General features: G+C 43.5%; 1 protein-coding gene across 7 annotated transcripts in view; it reads right to left on the bottom strand.

Moving 5' to 3' along the window:
• Positions 1-2650: 2650 nt before the first annotated feature.
• LOC139554812 (myocyte-specific enhancer factor 2D homolog) overlaps positions 2651-16439 on the bottom strand; it is a 31539-nt gene continuing 17750 nt past the window's right edge. The window contains exons 3-13 of one of the 7 annotated variants that reach the window (XM_071367965.1): positions 14955-15158; positions 14397-14540; positions 13932-14145; positions 13259-13315; positions 11234-11415; positions 10746-10775; positions 9744-9870; positions 9113-9272; positions 7438-7506; positions 6839-6886; positions 2651-6210 (exon numbers count right to left, since the gene is read on the bottom strand). In XM_071367965.1, coding sequence (XP_071224066.1) covers positions 5784-6210; positions 6839-6886; positions 7438-7506; positions 9113-9272; positions 9744-9870; positions 10746-10775; positions 11234-11415; positions 13259-13315; positions 13932-14145; positions 14397-14540; positions 14955-15158 — 1662 coding nt within the window. In that variant the 3' untranslated portion in view covers positions 2651-5783. The remainder of the gene's footprint in view (positions 6211-6838; positions 6887-7437; positions 7507-9112; positions 9273-9743; positions 9871-10745; positions 10776-11233; positions 11416-13258; positions 13316-13931; positions 14146-14396; positions 14541-14954; positions 15159-16439) is intronic. The other 6 variants (XM_071367966.1, XM_071367968.1, XM_071367967.1 and 3 more) reach the window with 6 other exon arrangements.

Below are 16439 nucleotides of genomic sequence, written 5' to 3'. Positions count from 1 at the left end.
CTGTCTCTAACCAGAATAGAAAGAGGAGTGGAAGGCAGCGGTGCACAACTGATCAAGAGGACAAGTACATTAGTGTCTAGTTTGAGAAACAGACACCTCACAAGTCCTCAACTGGCAGCTTCTAACTGACAATTCTAAGTGACCCCAAACTTTTGAACGGTAGTGTACATATACAGTTGAAGTCAGAAAATTACATACACCTTAGCCAAATACATTTAAACTCAGTTTTTCACAATTCCTGACATTTAATCCTAGTAAAAATTCCCTGTCTTAGGTCAGTTAGGATCACCACTTTTTATTTTAAGAATGTGAAATGTCAGAATAATAGTAGTGATTTATTTCTTTTATTTCTTTCTTATTTCTTTTATTTCTTTCATCACATTCCCAGTGGGTCAGAAGTTTACATACACTCCATTAGTATTTGGTAGCATTGCTCTAAATTGTTTAACTTGGGTCAAACATTTTGGCTAGCCTTCCACAAGCTTCACACAATAATTTGGGTGAATTTTGGCCCATTCCTCCTGACAGAGCTGGTGTAACTGAGTCAGGCTTGTAGGCCTCCTTGCTTGCACATGCTTTTTCAGTTCTGCCCACAAATCTTTAATGGGATTGAGGTCAGGGATTTGTGATGGCTACTACAATACCTTGATTTTGTTGTCCTTAAGCCATTTTGCCACAACTTTGGAAGTATGCTTGGGGTCATTGTCCATTTGGAAGACCCATTTGCGACTAAGCTTTAACTTCCTGACTGATGTCTTGAGATGTTGCTTCAATATATCCAAATAATTTTCCTGCCTCATGATGCCATCTATTTTGTGAAGTGCACCAGTCCCTCCTGCAGCAAAGCACCCGCACAACATGATGCTGCCACCCCCGTGCTTCACGGTTGGGATTTTGTTCTTCGGCTTGCAAGCTTCCCCCTTTTTCCACCAAACATAACGATGTCATTATGGCCTAACAGTTCTATTTTTGTTTCATCAGACCAGAGGACATTTCTCCAAAAAGTACGATCTTTGTCCCCATGTGCAGTTGCGAACCGTAGTCTGGCTTTTTTTTATGGCAAGTTTGGAGCAGTGGCTTCATCCTTGCTGAGCGGCCTTTCAGGTTATGTCATATATGACTCGTTTTACTGTGGATATAGATACGTTTGTACCTGTTTCCTCCAGCATCTTCACAAGGTCCTTTGCTGTTGTTCTGGGATTGATTTGCACTTTTCGCACCAAAGTACATTCATCTCTAGGAGACAGAACATGTCTCCTTCCTGAGCTGTATGGCGGCTGCGTGGTCCCATGGTGTTTATGCTTGCGTACAATTGTTTGTACAGATGAACGTGGTATCTTCAGGCGTTTGGAAATTGCTCCCAAGGATGAACCAGACTTGTGGAGGTCTACAATATTTTAGGCTTATTTCTTTAGATTTTCCCATGATGTCAAGCAAAGAGGCACTGCGTTTGAAGATAGGCCTTGAAATACATCCACAGATCACCTCCAATTGACTCGATGTCAATTAGCCTATCGAAGCTTGTAAAGCCATGACATTTTCTGGAATTTTCCAAGTTGTTAAGGCACAGTCAACTTAGTGTATGTAATCATCTGACCCACTGGAATTGTGATAAAGTGAATTGTAAGTGAAATAATCTGTCTGTAAACAATTGTTGGAAAAATTACTTGTCATGCATGAAGTAGATGTCCTAACTGACTTGCCAAAACTATAGTTTGTTAACAAGAAATTTGTGGAGTGGTTGAAAAATGAGTTTTAATGACTACAACCTAAGTGTATGTAAACTTCCGACTTCAACTGTATATAACAAAACACACCGACATGTAGCATGCTAATGTTAACTAGCTGACCTGGCATATCGTTGCCCATGAAAGAAAGTTAGGCTAGAGAGCAAGCATTTTAGCCAGGTAGCCTAGGACAACAAACTAGAAGCGTGTACTGACAGTCAGAGACCGTTTAGGAGGATGGCATTGGCGTTCCTCTACAAGTAGGGTGAGTCAGGATGTTTTTTCTACTTGCACAGACACAGACATCAGTACCATTTCACAGCCACATATGTACCTTAAGTTGATTAAACTAAATCGTTTTTGGTATATTTTAGTTGTCACTGTATTCATCTAATCACCTAAGCTTAGAATATGTTGAAGTTGAAATGTTGCTTCTATAGTGGAGGCAGCTGCTGTTTTCGTTGCGACTTGCGGTAACTCTGTGGTTCTAAAATCAGTTGGCCAAAAATGTCAGAAACATGATCTTGCTTGACCATACTGTCGGTCATGTAACTGTTTGTTACAGGCAATATGTTTTGTGGACTTCATCAGACAGAGGTTGCTCTCCGGTTTTGTAATGAAACAAATGTGTGGTTGAATTTATTCTGCCACCGTGTCTTGTCTCGGCCTTAGAGAGATATATATATATATATATATATAGATAGATAGATATTGTTTGTACTATATCCTGTTAGATAGAGATAGAGATATGTCAAGCTATATGAACTATCACGGCGTCAAGCTATATGAACTAACAGGTTATAGTACAAACAATTATCACAAAGCATGTGTGATAACACAGGTTGTAATTTGGCTTTTTTCCCCCTGGGTTGGCTTCCCCTTTGATTTTAACTACGCACCGTTGCTGTTCAAAACAGATACCCTTTTTCACTCAATTTGTCTATTTAATATATAAAATACAGTAAAACATACACAAAAAGGATAAGGTTAAGGGACTTGGATACTTTGGTACAACAAAACACTTGTAAAAGCGGTATAGAATGTTCATAACATATCAGTGCATACATTGCATATGAAAATATACACAAAATGTATATAATTCTCAAACAACAAGTCTTTACAACAAAAAACCCAAAGCAGACTAACTGAACACAATATATTATCAATCATTTTCATATATTTTACTTATGCTACATTTTTACGAGGTCGTCTTACTCATTTGTGATGCATTTTGTTAATGTTGTATGTAACATGAGCGTTTCGTATAATCCCATGCATTTACATTTTGTAATCCGTTTTAAATTGCTAATTTCAGGTTCCCCCACATAAATATTTTTACTTAAATCAATATTGCAGCATTTAACTGGTCTTGTCCTTCATTGCATTTGCCATATCACAATAACTGATCGTGCAATTTTTGCAACTTGTTTCAAGAAAGGAAACCAGTTTCATATATCATGTATATAAGGGCGATTAAATAAAAAGGTTGAATATCCTACACAAAATACCAGAAAAATAAAAGCTCCATAATACAACAATAATAATAAAGTAACTGTCACCAGCACAAATTAACACTTGAAAAATTAAATCTAGAAAACATTCTACACAAGGGGAAAAAAGGGTGCAGGTTTTTCATTGACCATTATAGATTGTCTTGAGACTACATTGGACAGAGAACCTTTTGTACATGAGTGACCTGCAATAGGCAGGGTGTTAAAACCAATCAGGTGTGGTGTCAAATGTCTCATAAACCAAAGAGGGACCTCTCCCTCAGACTGAGGTGGGCATGACGACACAAGTTCAGATAAAAATGTAGTGTGTAGAAAAGAAAACCCTTTGTCAACGAATTGGGCCTTTTGTTCTTCATTCTAGACATTACATTTCTATGTGAAATGTTGCACCCCACTAGATAAGTCACTGGTGCCAGCCATACACACTGAACCCTGGGATTCACCTGAGCAGGCAATGAAACTAAATCTGTGTTGCATAATGGACAGTAGTTACATTTCTAGAAATCAACACCACCTACTTACACATTGTTAAATAGGACAACTCCATTTGACGAAGCTCACGGCAGAGTGTGAAGCATATGAAAACATGATTTCATATGGGATAAAAAGTCAGCAAATTACTTTCAATAAAGTCGCTTTTGTTTGCGCTCAACCTTAGTGTATACTGTAGTTCAAAGTTTGATCCTTTTAAGACAAAATGCCATGATTCAATGCAAATGTCACATTGTGCTACTTTCAATAGTAGAATCCATTTCATTTCTATAACTTGTGTTAAAGTGGTCTATCATTTGACTTTGATAATTGGCGATTGGGTTCAGAGCGTGAGGCCAAAGGACACGTTGACACTGTAGCCAAGCAGGCTTCTAAAGAGAGAGTGAGAGAACGTGCACACCATCAACACTAGCATTATATTAGGTTACTGAAACAAACTCCCCGGCTACTGCGGCAGGACTCCTGCATCGTAGCTCGAAATTACAATCACACTCATATGCAAACAGATCCACTGAGAGAATGACCACATTGTTTGTTTTAGGGATACCTAGCAAAGTCTATGCAAATATATTCATATGTACACACATCGTCCGTCTTGAAAAGCCAACTGAAGCTATAGAAATATAGAATATGTGTTTTTGAATTCTGCTGAAACAGCTCTTTTGAAACATTGCAAAGAGTTGCAGAAAGCTAAGGGAACATCAAACGCTTTTGTATAATGGGTGATTTTATACAAAGTTTCACTCTTAATTCCCCAAAACGATCTACAGTTAAACAGTTCTAACCTTTAACAACGGGTCTAAAATGCCAAGAACATACCAAATACTTCCCTAAAGAGAGCAACCAGAAGTCCAAAACAAAACTTAAAATGTGCATTGCATTGGGGTCTTCTACTAGTAGAATGAGCCTTTAGAAGTCATCTGACGTGTATCCTTGCATCTAACCTCATTTCTGGAGCAACAAAGATTTCAACAATTCCTTCAAAATCAGAATGGAAACAGGTGATGGATGACTCCAAATACATCTGAGCAGAGAGAGGGCAGACGCAAAGGATATGAGTGTTTACTGTTGTTTCATAGAGGTTGTCAGTCATAACTGAACAATATTCTTCAGTGTCCCTCTACCGCGTCCGAGGCATTTGGCATTTAGGAGAAGAGGTTGATATCGGCACTCTGGCAAGGTGCTCATTTTGGCCTTGGCTGACAGTGCCAGTTGACCGCAGAGTGCCACCACCTGAGACTTGGGCGTTGGAAATTTGTGGCAGCGGTAGGATCCATTCCTGTGTATCCCTGACCGACCGGACATCCTGTTTTTGCCCGTCTGGGTCTCTTCGCTCAGTGCCACCGATGAAGCTGAGCCAGCAATCTTTGCAAACAGCGCTCGTCAACAGTCATTCCCAAAGTGCATTTTGAAGGGGGGGGGGGCTTTCTGGAAAACAGACAGTGCAAACTGCTAATTATATCTAACAGAACTGAAGAGTCAATATGGCAGGAAGTCCCACGGTGAAAAGAACCAGCACTTGTCGAGCAAACACAGCATAAAGCCATCCATCATACTGTTACCGATACAGTCGTGCTCAAACTAAATACGTGCCGGTGTCGACTGTGTCGTGTAACGAATCTAGAGTCACTTTTACAAGTGGTATAAACAGCAATGAGCAGTCAATGTTTGAGAATGTTCCATTTTAAATCCATCCATTATCCTCAAGTCCTGATTGCGCAACTGTCAATTCCCATGAAAAACAAACTCAGTTTGAGCAAGAACGCGTCGAGATTCTTTGAGCCCCCATATTCAATGCGCCGCCCCATACAAAATCTAACACACTACACCATCCTCCCCTCAGGTGGAACACAAGCCCATACGTTTCTCTCTGCTTTGAGTCCTGGGGAGCTGGGTAGGTGGTTGTGAATTCTTTGGATAGAGGCAGGGAAGAGGGGGTTGTGTGGTGGTGGGTGGCAAATGTCAGTGGGGGGGGGGGGGGTTTCAGTGTGTGTTGAGGGAGGGGTTTGTGTTCTGGGTGCTTCAGGGGTCGATGACGTTGGCGACGTGGCCTCTATGTGACCCACGCGTCGAGTCTCATGCGTTTGATGTTGGCCCCCTCCTGCTCCACCTCATTCTGGGCCCGCAGGAGCTCCACCGAAGGGCTGAAGTCAGGAGGCAGGGAACGGCCACGGTTGCCCGCTGCACTTCCACCGATGCCTCCGCCTGCCCCAGGGTCATCCCGGTCATTGCCGTCGTAGGAGCTGCCGTTGCTGCTGAGGCTGTGGGCGGGGGAACGGCCGGTTGGTGGCTCCAGGCACAGTAGGGAACCAGGGTACTGTGGCGGGGGCACGGTCGTCTGGATGCCCCCTCCAGAGGAGGACGGCGGGGGGCACGGGGAGCGGCGGTCTCGGCCGGGCGAGATGGGTTCAGACTTGATGCTCACATTGGAGTTGGTGTTGACAGTCAGCATGGCGCCCTGAGGTATGTGGCCCACCGGCCTGAGTGTCAGAGAGAGAGAGAGGGAGAGAGAGAAGTGCAGGAGATGGGAGGGGAAACATGGACAAAGAGCCACAGCATAGAGATGGAAATTAAGAAAGAGACGGAAGACAAGATGGAAGAGAGTCAGTTTCATCTGACAATCAATTACAATATATTGCAAAACAAGCATAGTGACAGGCTTCTGATGTGAAGTGTCAGACACAACCCCTTATTACAAGACAGAGCACCAAACAAGGCATAGTGGTAGCAACACCATTTGAGTCAATGATCAAATCCATTCCAAGCAATTGACAAGCAAAAGTAACCCTCAAGCTCCCAAAATCCATACAAAAACAAGCCAACAGCATTAGAAAAGCATGAAATTGCCTGTGTATGAAGGCAGGTGATTTGGCAAAGGGATCATGGCGGCTATGGAAAATTATTATCCAGAAACTGGGTTTTTCAGAAATTCCGGTTGGAGAATTCCCGGTTCCAGAATTTCTGAAAAACCTGTGAACTTTGGTAAAGTTTCTAGAATTTTGCAACCTTACACTCGTTTAAGAAAAGGTGGAAACCACCATCACAGAATTGACATGCCGGGGCAGCCAAAAGCGCACAGACATTACACAGTACGGAGAAATACAGTACCGGCCCAACCACTCATCTCTACCCAAGAGGAGGTTGGACTGCGAGGCGCTGTGGGGAGAAAGAAACATTGGAGACACTTGCAAAATAAAAATGACAGTATGTAGCTATGCATGTGAAAGGTGTGCAAGGGGTATATGAGTATTCACCAATCTACCTATCCATCTATACAGCAATTTAAACAAGCATAGATGGATAATACATTTATGGAGAGATCATAAATAGATTGAAGTTGAGCCCAATCCCATTTCTTCCAATATAGGAGCATAAAAAAAACATTTTTCAGGTGCGGAAAATTACATTTCATGATTTTCATAAGTGGTCTCTGGACAGTGTTGCCAGATTCAATGTTGGGCAGTCCTATGGTTAATGCTAATTCGTCACCCTGTGGAAAAGACAACTCCCTCCCTTTATAATAACAGACTTTGCGTGCGTGTGTGTGTGTGTGTGTGTGTGTGTGTGTGTGTGTGTGTGTGTGTGTGTGTGTGTGTGTGTAAGTACAGTATAATTGACATTGTCCTGAATAACATTGTTCTGAAAAGGGGTTGTGTGAAAACATAGAATAGAGAACAGTCCCCAACCACCCAAAGGTACACATTCACCTCAGATTGGCTGCCAGACTGGAGATCTGGCTAGACAATTCCCCACTCTGTTTGTCCATGCCCCACATGCTGTGGACAAGAGGAGAGAACACACTCAGTCACACAGGCTACTGAGGCTGAGTGTGTGTGTGTGTGTGTGTGTGTGTGTGTGGTGGCAATTTTGACCTCTACAATTTGGGTCAGTTGCCCAACTGAGGATTTGGCTGGGCTGGGGTATTGGTGCTAGCAGTGGGATCCATTTTGATCTCTGCTGTTTGGGACAAACCGTGACTTCTCTCCTTAAGGCCTGGAAGACCCGCCCGTTAACAGCTTTGCAGGTTCTAAGGAAATATGCTTTCCTGCTTTCCTGTATGCAGTTTATATATGTCTGCAAATGTATTAAAAAACTAAAACAGAAATACCTTATTTACATAAGTATTCAGACCCTTTGCTATGAGACTCGAAATTGAGCTCAGGTGCATCAGGTTTCCATTGATCATCCTTGAGATGTTTCTACAACTTGGAGTCCCACCTGTGGTAAATTCAATTGCTTTGACATGATTTGGAAATGCACACCTGTCTATATAAAAGTTAACAGTGCATGTCAGAGAAAAAAAACAGTGCATGTCAGAGCAAAAACCAAGCCAAAAGGTCGAAGGAGTTGTCCGTAGAGCGCCAAGACAGGATTGTGTAGAGCCACAGATCTGGGGAAGGCTTCCAAAACATTTCTGTAGCATTGAAGGTCCCCAAGAACACAGTGGCCTCTATCGTTTTTAAAATGGAAGAAGTTTGGAACCACAAGACTCTTCCTAGAAAAACTGAGAAATCGGGGGAGAAGGGCCTTGGGTCAGGGAGGTGACCAAGAACCCCATGGTCACTGACAGACAGAGCTCCAGAGTTCCTCTGGAGCAAAGTACAGAGAGATCCTTGATGAACGTACTCCAGAGCGCTCAGGACATCAGACTGGAGCGAAGGATCACCTTCCAATAGGACAACAACCCTAATCACACAGCCAAGACAACGCAGGAATGGCTTTGGGACAAGTCTCTGAATGTCCTTGACTGGCCCAGCCAGAGCCCATACTTGAACCCAACCAAACATTTCTGGAGAAGAATGGGAGAAACTCCCCAAATACAGGTGTGCCAATCGTCATATCCAAGAAGACTCCAGGCTGTAACCGCTGCTAAAGGGGCTTCAACAAAGTACTGAGTAAATGGTCTGAATACTTATATAAATGTGATATTTCAGTTGTTTTTTTTTGTCATTATGGGATATTGTTTGTAGATTGCTGAGGGGGAAAAAACAGTACATTTTAGAATAAGGCTGTAACGTAACAATACTTTCCAAAGGCACTGTACATGGGATCTGACCAAAGATAATTTGGTATTTGATCGGTATATGAACTTCAATCAAATCCTGTATGAGTCACAACCCCCCCCCCCCTGAAAAAACCAATGGTGCTTTATGATGAGAAGGATCTGGGTTGGCGTATGTCAGTGAGACCAATTCACAGACCCCTTCCAAAGAATGTGAATTGCTTGCAGCTACAAATGACATGGGGACACTATGCTACATGACAGGAATGGTCAGTCACAGTGTTTTTGATGGACAGGTCGACAGTCGTCGATTGGTTTGTAGAGAACGGAGGAAGGCTTCATGGTTGCTTTGTGACATGGCAATGCAAGGATGGACTTACACCAAGTTGCTAAGCGACGCCAGACTAAGTTGTTGCTGTTGTTGATGTTGCTGCTGCTGCTGGGATAAAGACTGTTGCCATGGCGCGTTGCCTTGCAGCAGGCCGCCTGGTGACGCCAGGGCGTGGAGTGCGGTGATGTCAGCGCTCGTCAGCTGGTATTCTGAGGGAAGCGAAAAACAGAGGGAAAACTGTTGCACATTTCCTTACATGTGCTGTCATTTTTTTATGAAATCAAACTTAATCTACTGTATATAGGAACTCAAACTCTCTGTGCAGCTGTGGTGCATTTTGCAGCTCGTTGTTACTCGCTCTTTGCTACTCTGAAACTACTGATCTTCGATAACATCAAGTGTCAGGGAGAAATGAAAACTAGAAGGACTGTGCACAGAGTTGTGCAATCCTAACCTAACCTAGTGTGCTGTATATATCAGTGGAGGCTACTGAGGGGAGGACGGCTCATAATAATGTCTGAAATGGAGTCAATGGAGTGGTATCAACCACATGGGTTTGATGCCATTCCATTGACTGCATTCCAGCCATTATTATAAGCCGTCCTCCGCTGGTATATACAATACAAGCATGTATAAGCATGTATAAGCATTTGTAGCTATCTGCTCATGCTTCAGGTAACCTGTGTTGTAAGCTGTTGGCATGGCGGAGAAGGGCATCCCCTGCGCCAGGAGGCTGGGCGTTGTCACGGAGACCACCGGTGTGGTGAGCATCTGGGTCACTTGTGCACCGGCCAAACGCTGGGCATTCTGGGAAGAAAGGAGATGAGGGAGACTGTTAGACCAAATAAACAAAGAATTTGAACCTTGGTGTTGGACAGAACTGAGCGACATGTTTAAAACCCCTGTGTATTCAATGAATGGAACTTTTGACATGCTTGAATGTCGACACGGTTGGATTCATGACAAGCTACGACTTTCAAAATGTCTCTCGTATTAGGTGGAGGTGGTGTTGGGAGACATCTTGTGACATCATGCATCAACACACATAATAGTAGTGGTGGCATTGCCAGGTGAACGCGAGCCTTAAAGGTATAGTTCACTTAAAATTTCTAGCTGGAAATAAGCCAACTTCAAAAAGTGAACTATCCCTTTCAATGTATGCCATTCATCGTTTGGGTAACCCCATGCAGTTTCCAGATGGACAGGGAACGTGCTGCGAGGTGGTGGCGGTGGCAAACTGCCAAGGGAAATGACACCCGTCATGCTACCCAATGGTGTCAGGGTTTGACGGAAGAAAATGGGCCTACAAACAATGTAGATGAGCCGAATGAGGTGTGTGGCGAAAAATCGTCCAAAGTTGCTGCTAACGTTCCCACTGATAGATGCTAGCATTGCTTGAAAGCTACCTTTATTTTTCCCCTTAAAATACACAAACTGATCATAGTTGTATGAATATATGCAATCATGTGGAATCGCATAACCTCGACCCTAAAGCCACATGCAGTCAGGTGGCAACCATAAACCCATGACCATACCGCCACATGCCATTGGACTAAAGACAAAGAAGCCATTTATACTTTGGGCTTAAATGACGAGTTGCGTTGCACACTTGTGACCATGTGAATGGAGGGGGGTGGGCAACAGTCATCGGCACATGCGAGTGACGGGAGAGAAAGATTCACCTCGCTCACCATCTCCAGCTCATCATCTGTCTGCAAAGGGACGGGAGCGGAGATAATTACACCACTGACCTTTCTCTGAACTCAAAACAGTCATCTCTAGTTTAGACCGACCGTTGACTAAAGGTCATGCTGGAGAGAAGACAGTAATCATAGAGAGGAAAAGGTCCTGTTTGTCAATGATAATATATATATTACAGATATACTATAGTGTATAATACAATCTTTTTTTTTTATAACCTTTGCTTACTCTAGATTGCACAGGTTGTGTTTTGGCAATCTGGAACTTCCATGCTAGATTTCACTCGTTACAAAACTGAGATGACCCTGTGCATATTAAGTGTCAAAGTTTGTAGAAGGGGAATATTCACAACCTATGTAAATTATTATTTTGATGCAATTAAAAAAGGTGACCAAACACAGAGGTCCCATTTAGTCTGGTAAAGCCTGGTTGGCCCTGGTTAGACCTGGTTCGGCATGGTTGAGCTCACCATCTGCATCAGGCTCTTCCCACCCTGAGTGGTGATTACCCGGATGTCTGGCTTGCGGCTGTTGACCATCTGTGGGCTCTGAGGCGGAGGTGGGGACTTGGCCGGAACTACTTTCCCCAGGCTGTTGCCGTTGGACACCGAGAGGAGGCCCGGGGAGGCCCTGGCACTGATGTATCCGTTAGCTGAAGGGGGAAAAGGAAGAGAGAACCTCCAAAGATAAAACAGCTTGCAGGTAAATCAACACCTAAGCACAGCAGGAATTGTTTAGTGCATGTAGAAGATGGAACCTCTGACAGATGTTAAGTATTTTCTTTCATGGTCACCGATCTGAAAGGAGCTTATATATGACATACAGCAAAGAGCCTATATGGTCTCCAAGGAAATGAGATGGAGGGTCTGCCTTCATGGTTTGTGCAATGCGATCATCTGAATGAGCGATAATCACTTAAAGCGGGCCAGATGCGACATAACAGCCACAGACAGAAAATCCTTCAAGTGGTTGCTAAAATGGCAGTCCTCAAAACAGTTTATGGACTTGGGGCTGGGGTAAGCTACGACGCAATTAATAAACTTGCCCTACTGTCAAAGTGTGTCTTGCAAGATCACATAGGCCTAATGATTCGTTTTGTATTTTACATAATAGAACCGAATATAATAGCATAGTAAGCCTACAGTATATTACTTTACACCAAAAACACTTTCTTAGGAGCTTTTAGGATAGTTAAGCTCACTGAAGCTGAACAGTCCCCAAAAATGATCATGCGGACAAAACTCAACAGTGTGCGCCACCAGGCAGGATAAAGTCTGTGCTTGGATTGAACATAAAATACAAGACTAATAGTTTGAACACCATCTGCTCTGATTCGCTCACCAAACAGTCACTCAAGAAGATCTAAATGCACATTCCCATGAAACTGATTGAGATCAAATGATAGGCCATCATCACTGCATCTGCAAGCCAATCTCTGTTCGAAATGTAACTTTTTCTTGAGACAATGTGGTGGGCGTACGCCGACGTTGCAATTGGAGGATGTATTGTATGCATATTCTATAATGATATTCAATTGGCTACATACAGTATGTCGGTACAAACTGAGAAATGATGCCCCCCCAAAAATAAAAAATACAAATAAATAGCTCCTGCACCTAAAAGAAATAAATAGCACTACACCACTGGATGGGGGACAGACACCCCTGATGTACTCCCAACACACGACTCAATAACAAACAATGCTTTGATTGAAAAAATAAAATATGTGTCCGTAGTCGTCTTGCATGGCTCGTGAGCTGTGAGAAGATGTGTACATTCCACAGCAAAAAGTACATTGATTACACAGAAAAACATGTTGACGTGCGTGTCACACAACATGACAAAATATCTTTACATCATAATCTCAGCTATCCCTGGACTGAATTCTTCAGCCATAACGCTAGGCACCCTCCCTCTATCCAAAAGCCTGGGGCTAGATTTGATTTCTCCCCAAGGGAGGGTTGACACCTGAACTGTCTGGGTCTCCCTCTCTACCTGCCACCCTCCCGCATTGCTCCGGGGTCTATCCAGGAAAGTGCTGGGGATTCCAGGCACGCCAGCTGACGTCAACGGTGACATTCCCAGATGATCCGAGGCAGTCCCAGTAATTACTGTGACAGTAATGGCAGAGAAGGGAGGGAGAGGAACTACTAAGGACATGGGTGGAGTATATGACTACTCTTGGCAATGTGTCAAGCATCAAATGTTTTTCACTTTCCTTTACTTTTTCATAGTCTTTTAGCAGGCCCTTTGCTTGAAAAAAAGCAACATCCGCATTTCTAAAATGCTGATATTTATTGAGACTTTTGGAAACGTTCTCTGTCATTTGAGCATCTCAATAAATCATCGTGGGAGCAAATCAGAGTACGGGCATTTGTGTCTAGCGCCTAAGATATTGGATTCATTTGTAGTTTTTCACTGGGTACACCGATTTCTTAGAGCGTAGTATTGTCAGTAGCAGTGGTATTGTAGAGTAGTCTGTCAAGGTTACTCACGGACTGGACTTGGGCAGCCACCATTTGAGTTGTTCAAGTCACCTCCGAGCATAGCACCTGTTGAAATGATGAACACTGGCTGAGCAAGGAAAATATGAACATTCCTACTAGAAGGACACTGAATTTAAATGTTTATTACTTTCACCTACATTACAAGTATTCAGATATTTTCTATTTGAAAATACAAGTAGTTGAATATTGGAATGTATTGGCAAGTATAAATAAATGCTCCCATGCATTTGAATCCAGGTCCTAGGAGTATTTGAAATAAATGTATTTAGAAGAAAAGTATTAAAATATTTTCAAATGCTAAGCTATTTATAAAAGTTATTTAAAAATACTTTCAAATACTTCCAATAAAAGTAGTTGATTTCAGCCACATTATTTGAAAATACTCAAACAAATACACGTATATTTGGTCCCAAGTATCTGGATTCATGGCTTCAGAACAACTTATTGATTTGGAACAGGGTCTTGTTCATTTGGCACCAAATAGACTGAAACATGGAAGGACTACCTGGAGTTAAGAAACGCTCATATTCGTTTTCTGTTGCAAGTCATGATGAACATGACCCTGGTTATGGCAGAGCACAGAGTTTGTGTGGAGAGAAAAGATGACAACCTAATTTCCTCCACATGCCACAGTAGAAGGCGCTCCCGCTCTTTCGCTCACCTGCGCTGGCCGGTCGCTGTGGCAACCCGGGAGATACTGTGTTTCTCTGGAGCGCCGGTGGCTGGGGTGACAGGTGGTGGTTGTCAGAGAGCGATGACGACGTCACGTAGGAGGTGGTCACCATGGCGTTCCCAGGGTTACTGAACTGTAATGCGTTCTGATTAGAGGCCTGGACGGTGACGGGCACAGAGAATGTGGGGGGCGGGACCGAAGACTGAAAGATGAGAGAATTGACAGTTAGCACTTTTCAACCATGTTTCAGGCCTCTTGACATTTGATAGACAATGGAAGAATAGAAGTTTGATACTGCTCTAGGTGAAAGGGAGCTTCCACCAGTGTTCCTCAAACCTCTATTTGAGTACCGCCAGCCAGTGCACTAATTTGACCTATCCCAGTACTAGCAGCCGTACTAGGTGATAGTGGCAAGCTAAGGGCAAGGGGTTTTAGATTGGGGGAGATACTTACACTTACACCGTAGCGCTTGAAGAGAATGTCTAGGTCTTCGGTGGTCTTGCGGTATTTGTCGTCGTTCAGGGGGCTCTGGTCGATGGAGTCCTCGCCGTCCGGCTCGGGACTTTCGCAACCGCTGAAGCCTTTCTTTCGCAACGTCTGTGATGACAGGGTTTAAAAGAGCGGAGGGAGAGGAAAAGATGACACGGAAGGTGGAGGTTAGTCTGACTGAATATGAACTAGTGCACACGAGAGTTTCAGACTTCCGGCTCTGGCAAGAAGACACACAGCTCAGTTCTGAGACAACATTCCCATTCCCTCTCTGGCTGCTATTTGCGTTCCACAACACTAGAGGCTACAGAAAGGCGACACGACACTGTGGCTGCAAATACGGGTCGTTGTTCTGCCAAGAACTGGGTTCAAAGCGGTTAACTGCGCGTGATTGAGCTTGCCTGGTGTAGTGGGACCAATGGAATAGTCACAAAAGCGCAAACCCCGCCCACCTGGCATTCCAGGCAGGCTCAAGCAAAAGCTGTACGGTTAGAGGCTGATGGCTCTTTTTGATTGCTTTACCTCGATGATGTCAGCGTTGGTCCGGCTCTCGTGGGGCTCGTTGTACTCGGTGTATTTGAGCAGAACCTTGTCCATGTCGGTGCTGGCGTACTGGAACAGCTTGTTGGAGTGGTTGAAGATGATGAGGGCGATCTCACAGTCACACAGCACGCTCAGCTCATACGCCTTCTTCATCAGGCCAAACTTCCTCTTGGTGAACGTCACCTGGATGGGAGGAGATTTATTTATTCTCTATTACATTTATTAATATAAGCACTTTTGCCATCAGCATTGTCACAAAGTCCTTTACGTAATAACATAACGGAGGGAGGCGGAAAGTGCTTGCAGAGGTTGAGGAAAGGAAGGCGTGTTGTGGTGTGTCTGTAGAGGGTAAATTCATGTCATTAACACATCAGGCACCGTTACAAATCTGAGTGAACCGACAGTGCGGGTTTCCTTTACCTGCTATTCATTTAAATTGGTGCCACTGTCAGGTTCTTCAGTGACATTTTCATTAGGGCACACTGTAGCAAAATGCTTCAAAACATTGTGCCACGAAAAACATCTCCCTCCATTTCAGACTGTTTTCTTCAGTTTCGTGCCGAATGAACATGTCCCAGCTTTGCCAACTAATCACAGAAATTCACTTGCACATACAGTACAATTGCACATTTTTCCCAAAACAGTAGCACACAGACACCCCTACAATCACCCACAATCTCACTCACACACACACACTTTTACCATTTCAAAACACTCAACTTTTTAAAACACACACACAGAGATCAGTAACTTCTGTCCCTGATATTACTGTGTCCACTGGCCTGCAGCTGCTGTGGGCGGATTGATTTATCTGGAGCAGCTGTCCGCAGAGCTGTGTGTGTGATCTGATTGACTCCATGCTGGTTTAAACTCTGTGCCTGCTCGGCCTGAAACACTATGCACTCTCAGAAAGGGCCATGGGAGCACGAGCGCTCCATTCAAGTCCAACACAAACACCCTCAAACAAACAAAGATGCACAAACCCAGAAAACAGTAACATTACACTACAACACTGATACGATGTTCGTTAAAATTTGCACAGTGACACTAACATAGAGAAAGATATACATTTGCACTTGGGTTGGGCAGTATCCAAATGTTCATGTCATATAATCCTTCATACATCCCGGGATTTAAGGTATTACCGGCTTAGTACACTAGGGGGTGCCAAAACACAAGAGCCCATTGGGCATCAACTACCAGAATGCTATCAAAATTAGCCCAAATAGTAGCGAATTTCCATGGAGGCTGCTAGCTAAACATGCTAATGAGAGCAACAAAAAAAAGTAGAATTGCAAAAGACAGGCAGTCCAACTCATAAAGTGATACATATATAAGTAGGAGCTACCAAATGTCATTTTTGGTGAGTTTGGACATTTCCAAGCGACATTGTGCAAATTAACAGTACTGGATCTAAAGCAGCACACCTGTGTCTGTGTGGAGTCTGGAGTCACAAGGGCAACG

This window comes from Salvelinus alpinus, chromosome 26 (genome assembly GCF_045679555.1).
Source record: "Salvelinus alpinus chromosome 26, SLU_Salpinus.1, whole genome shotgun sequence".
Lineage (NCBI taxonomy): Eukaryota > Metazoa > Chordata > Actinopteri > Salmoniformes > Salmonidae > Salvelinus > Salvelinus alpinus.
The sequence above is the reverse complement of the archived record's forward strand: the minus strand, read 5'-3'. Positions and strand labels throughout refer to the sequence as shown.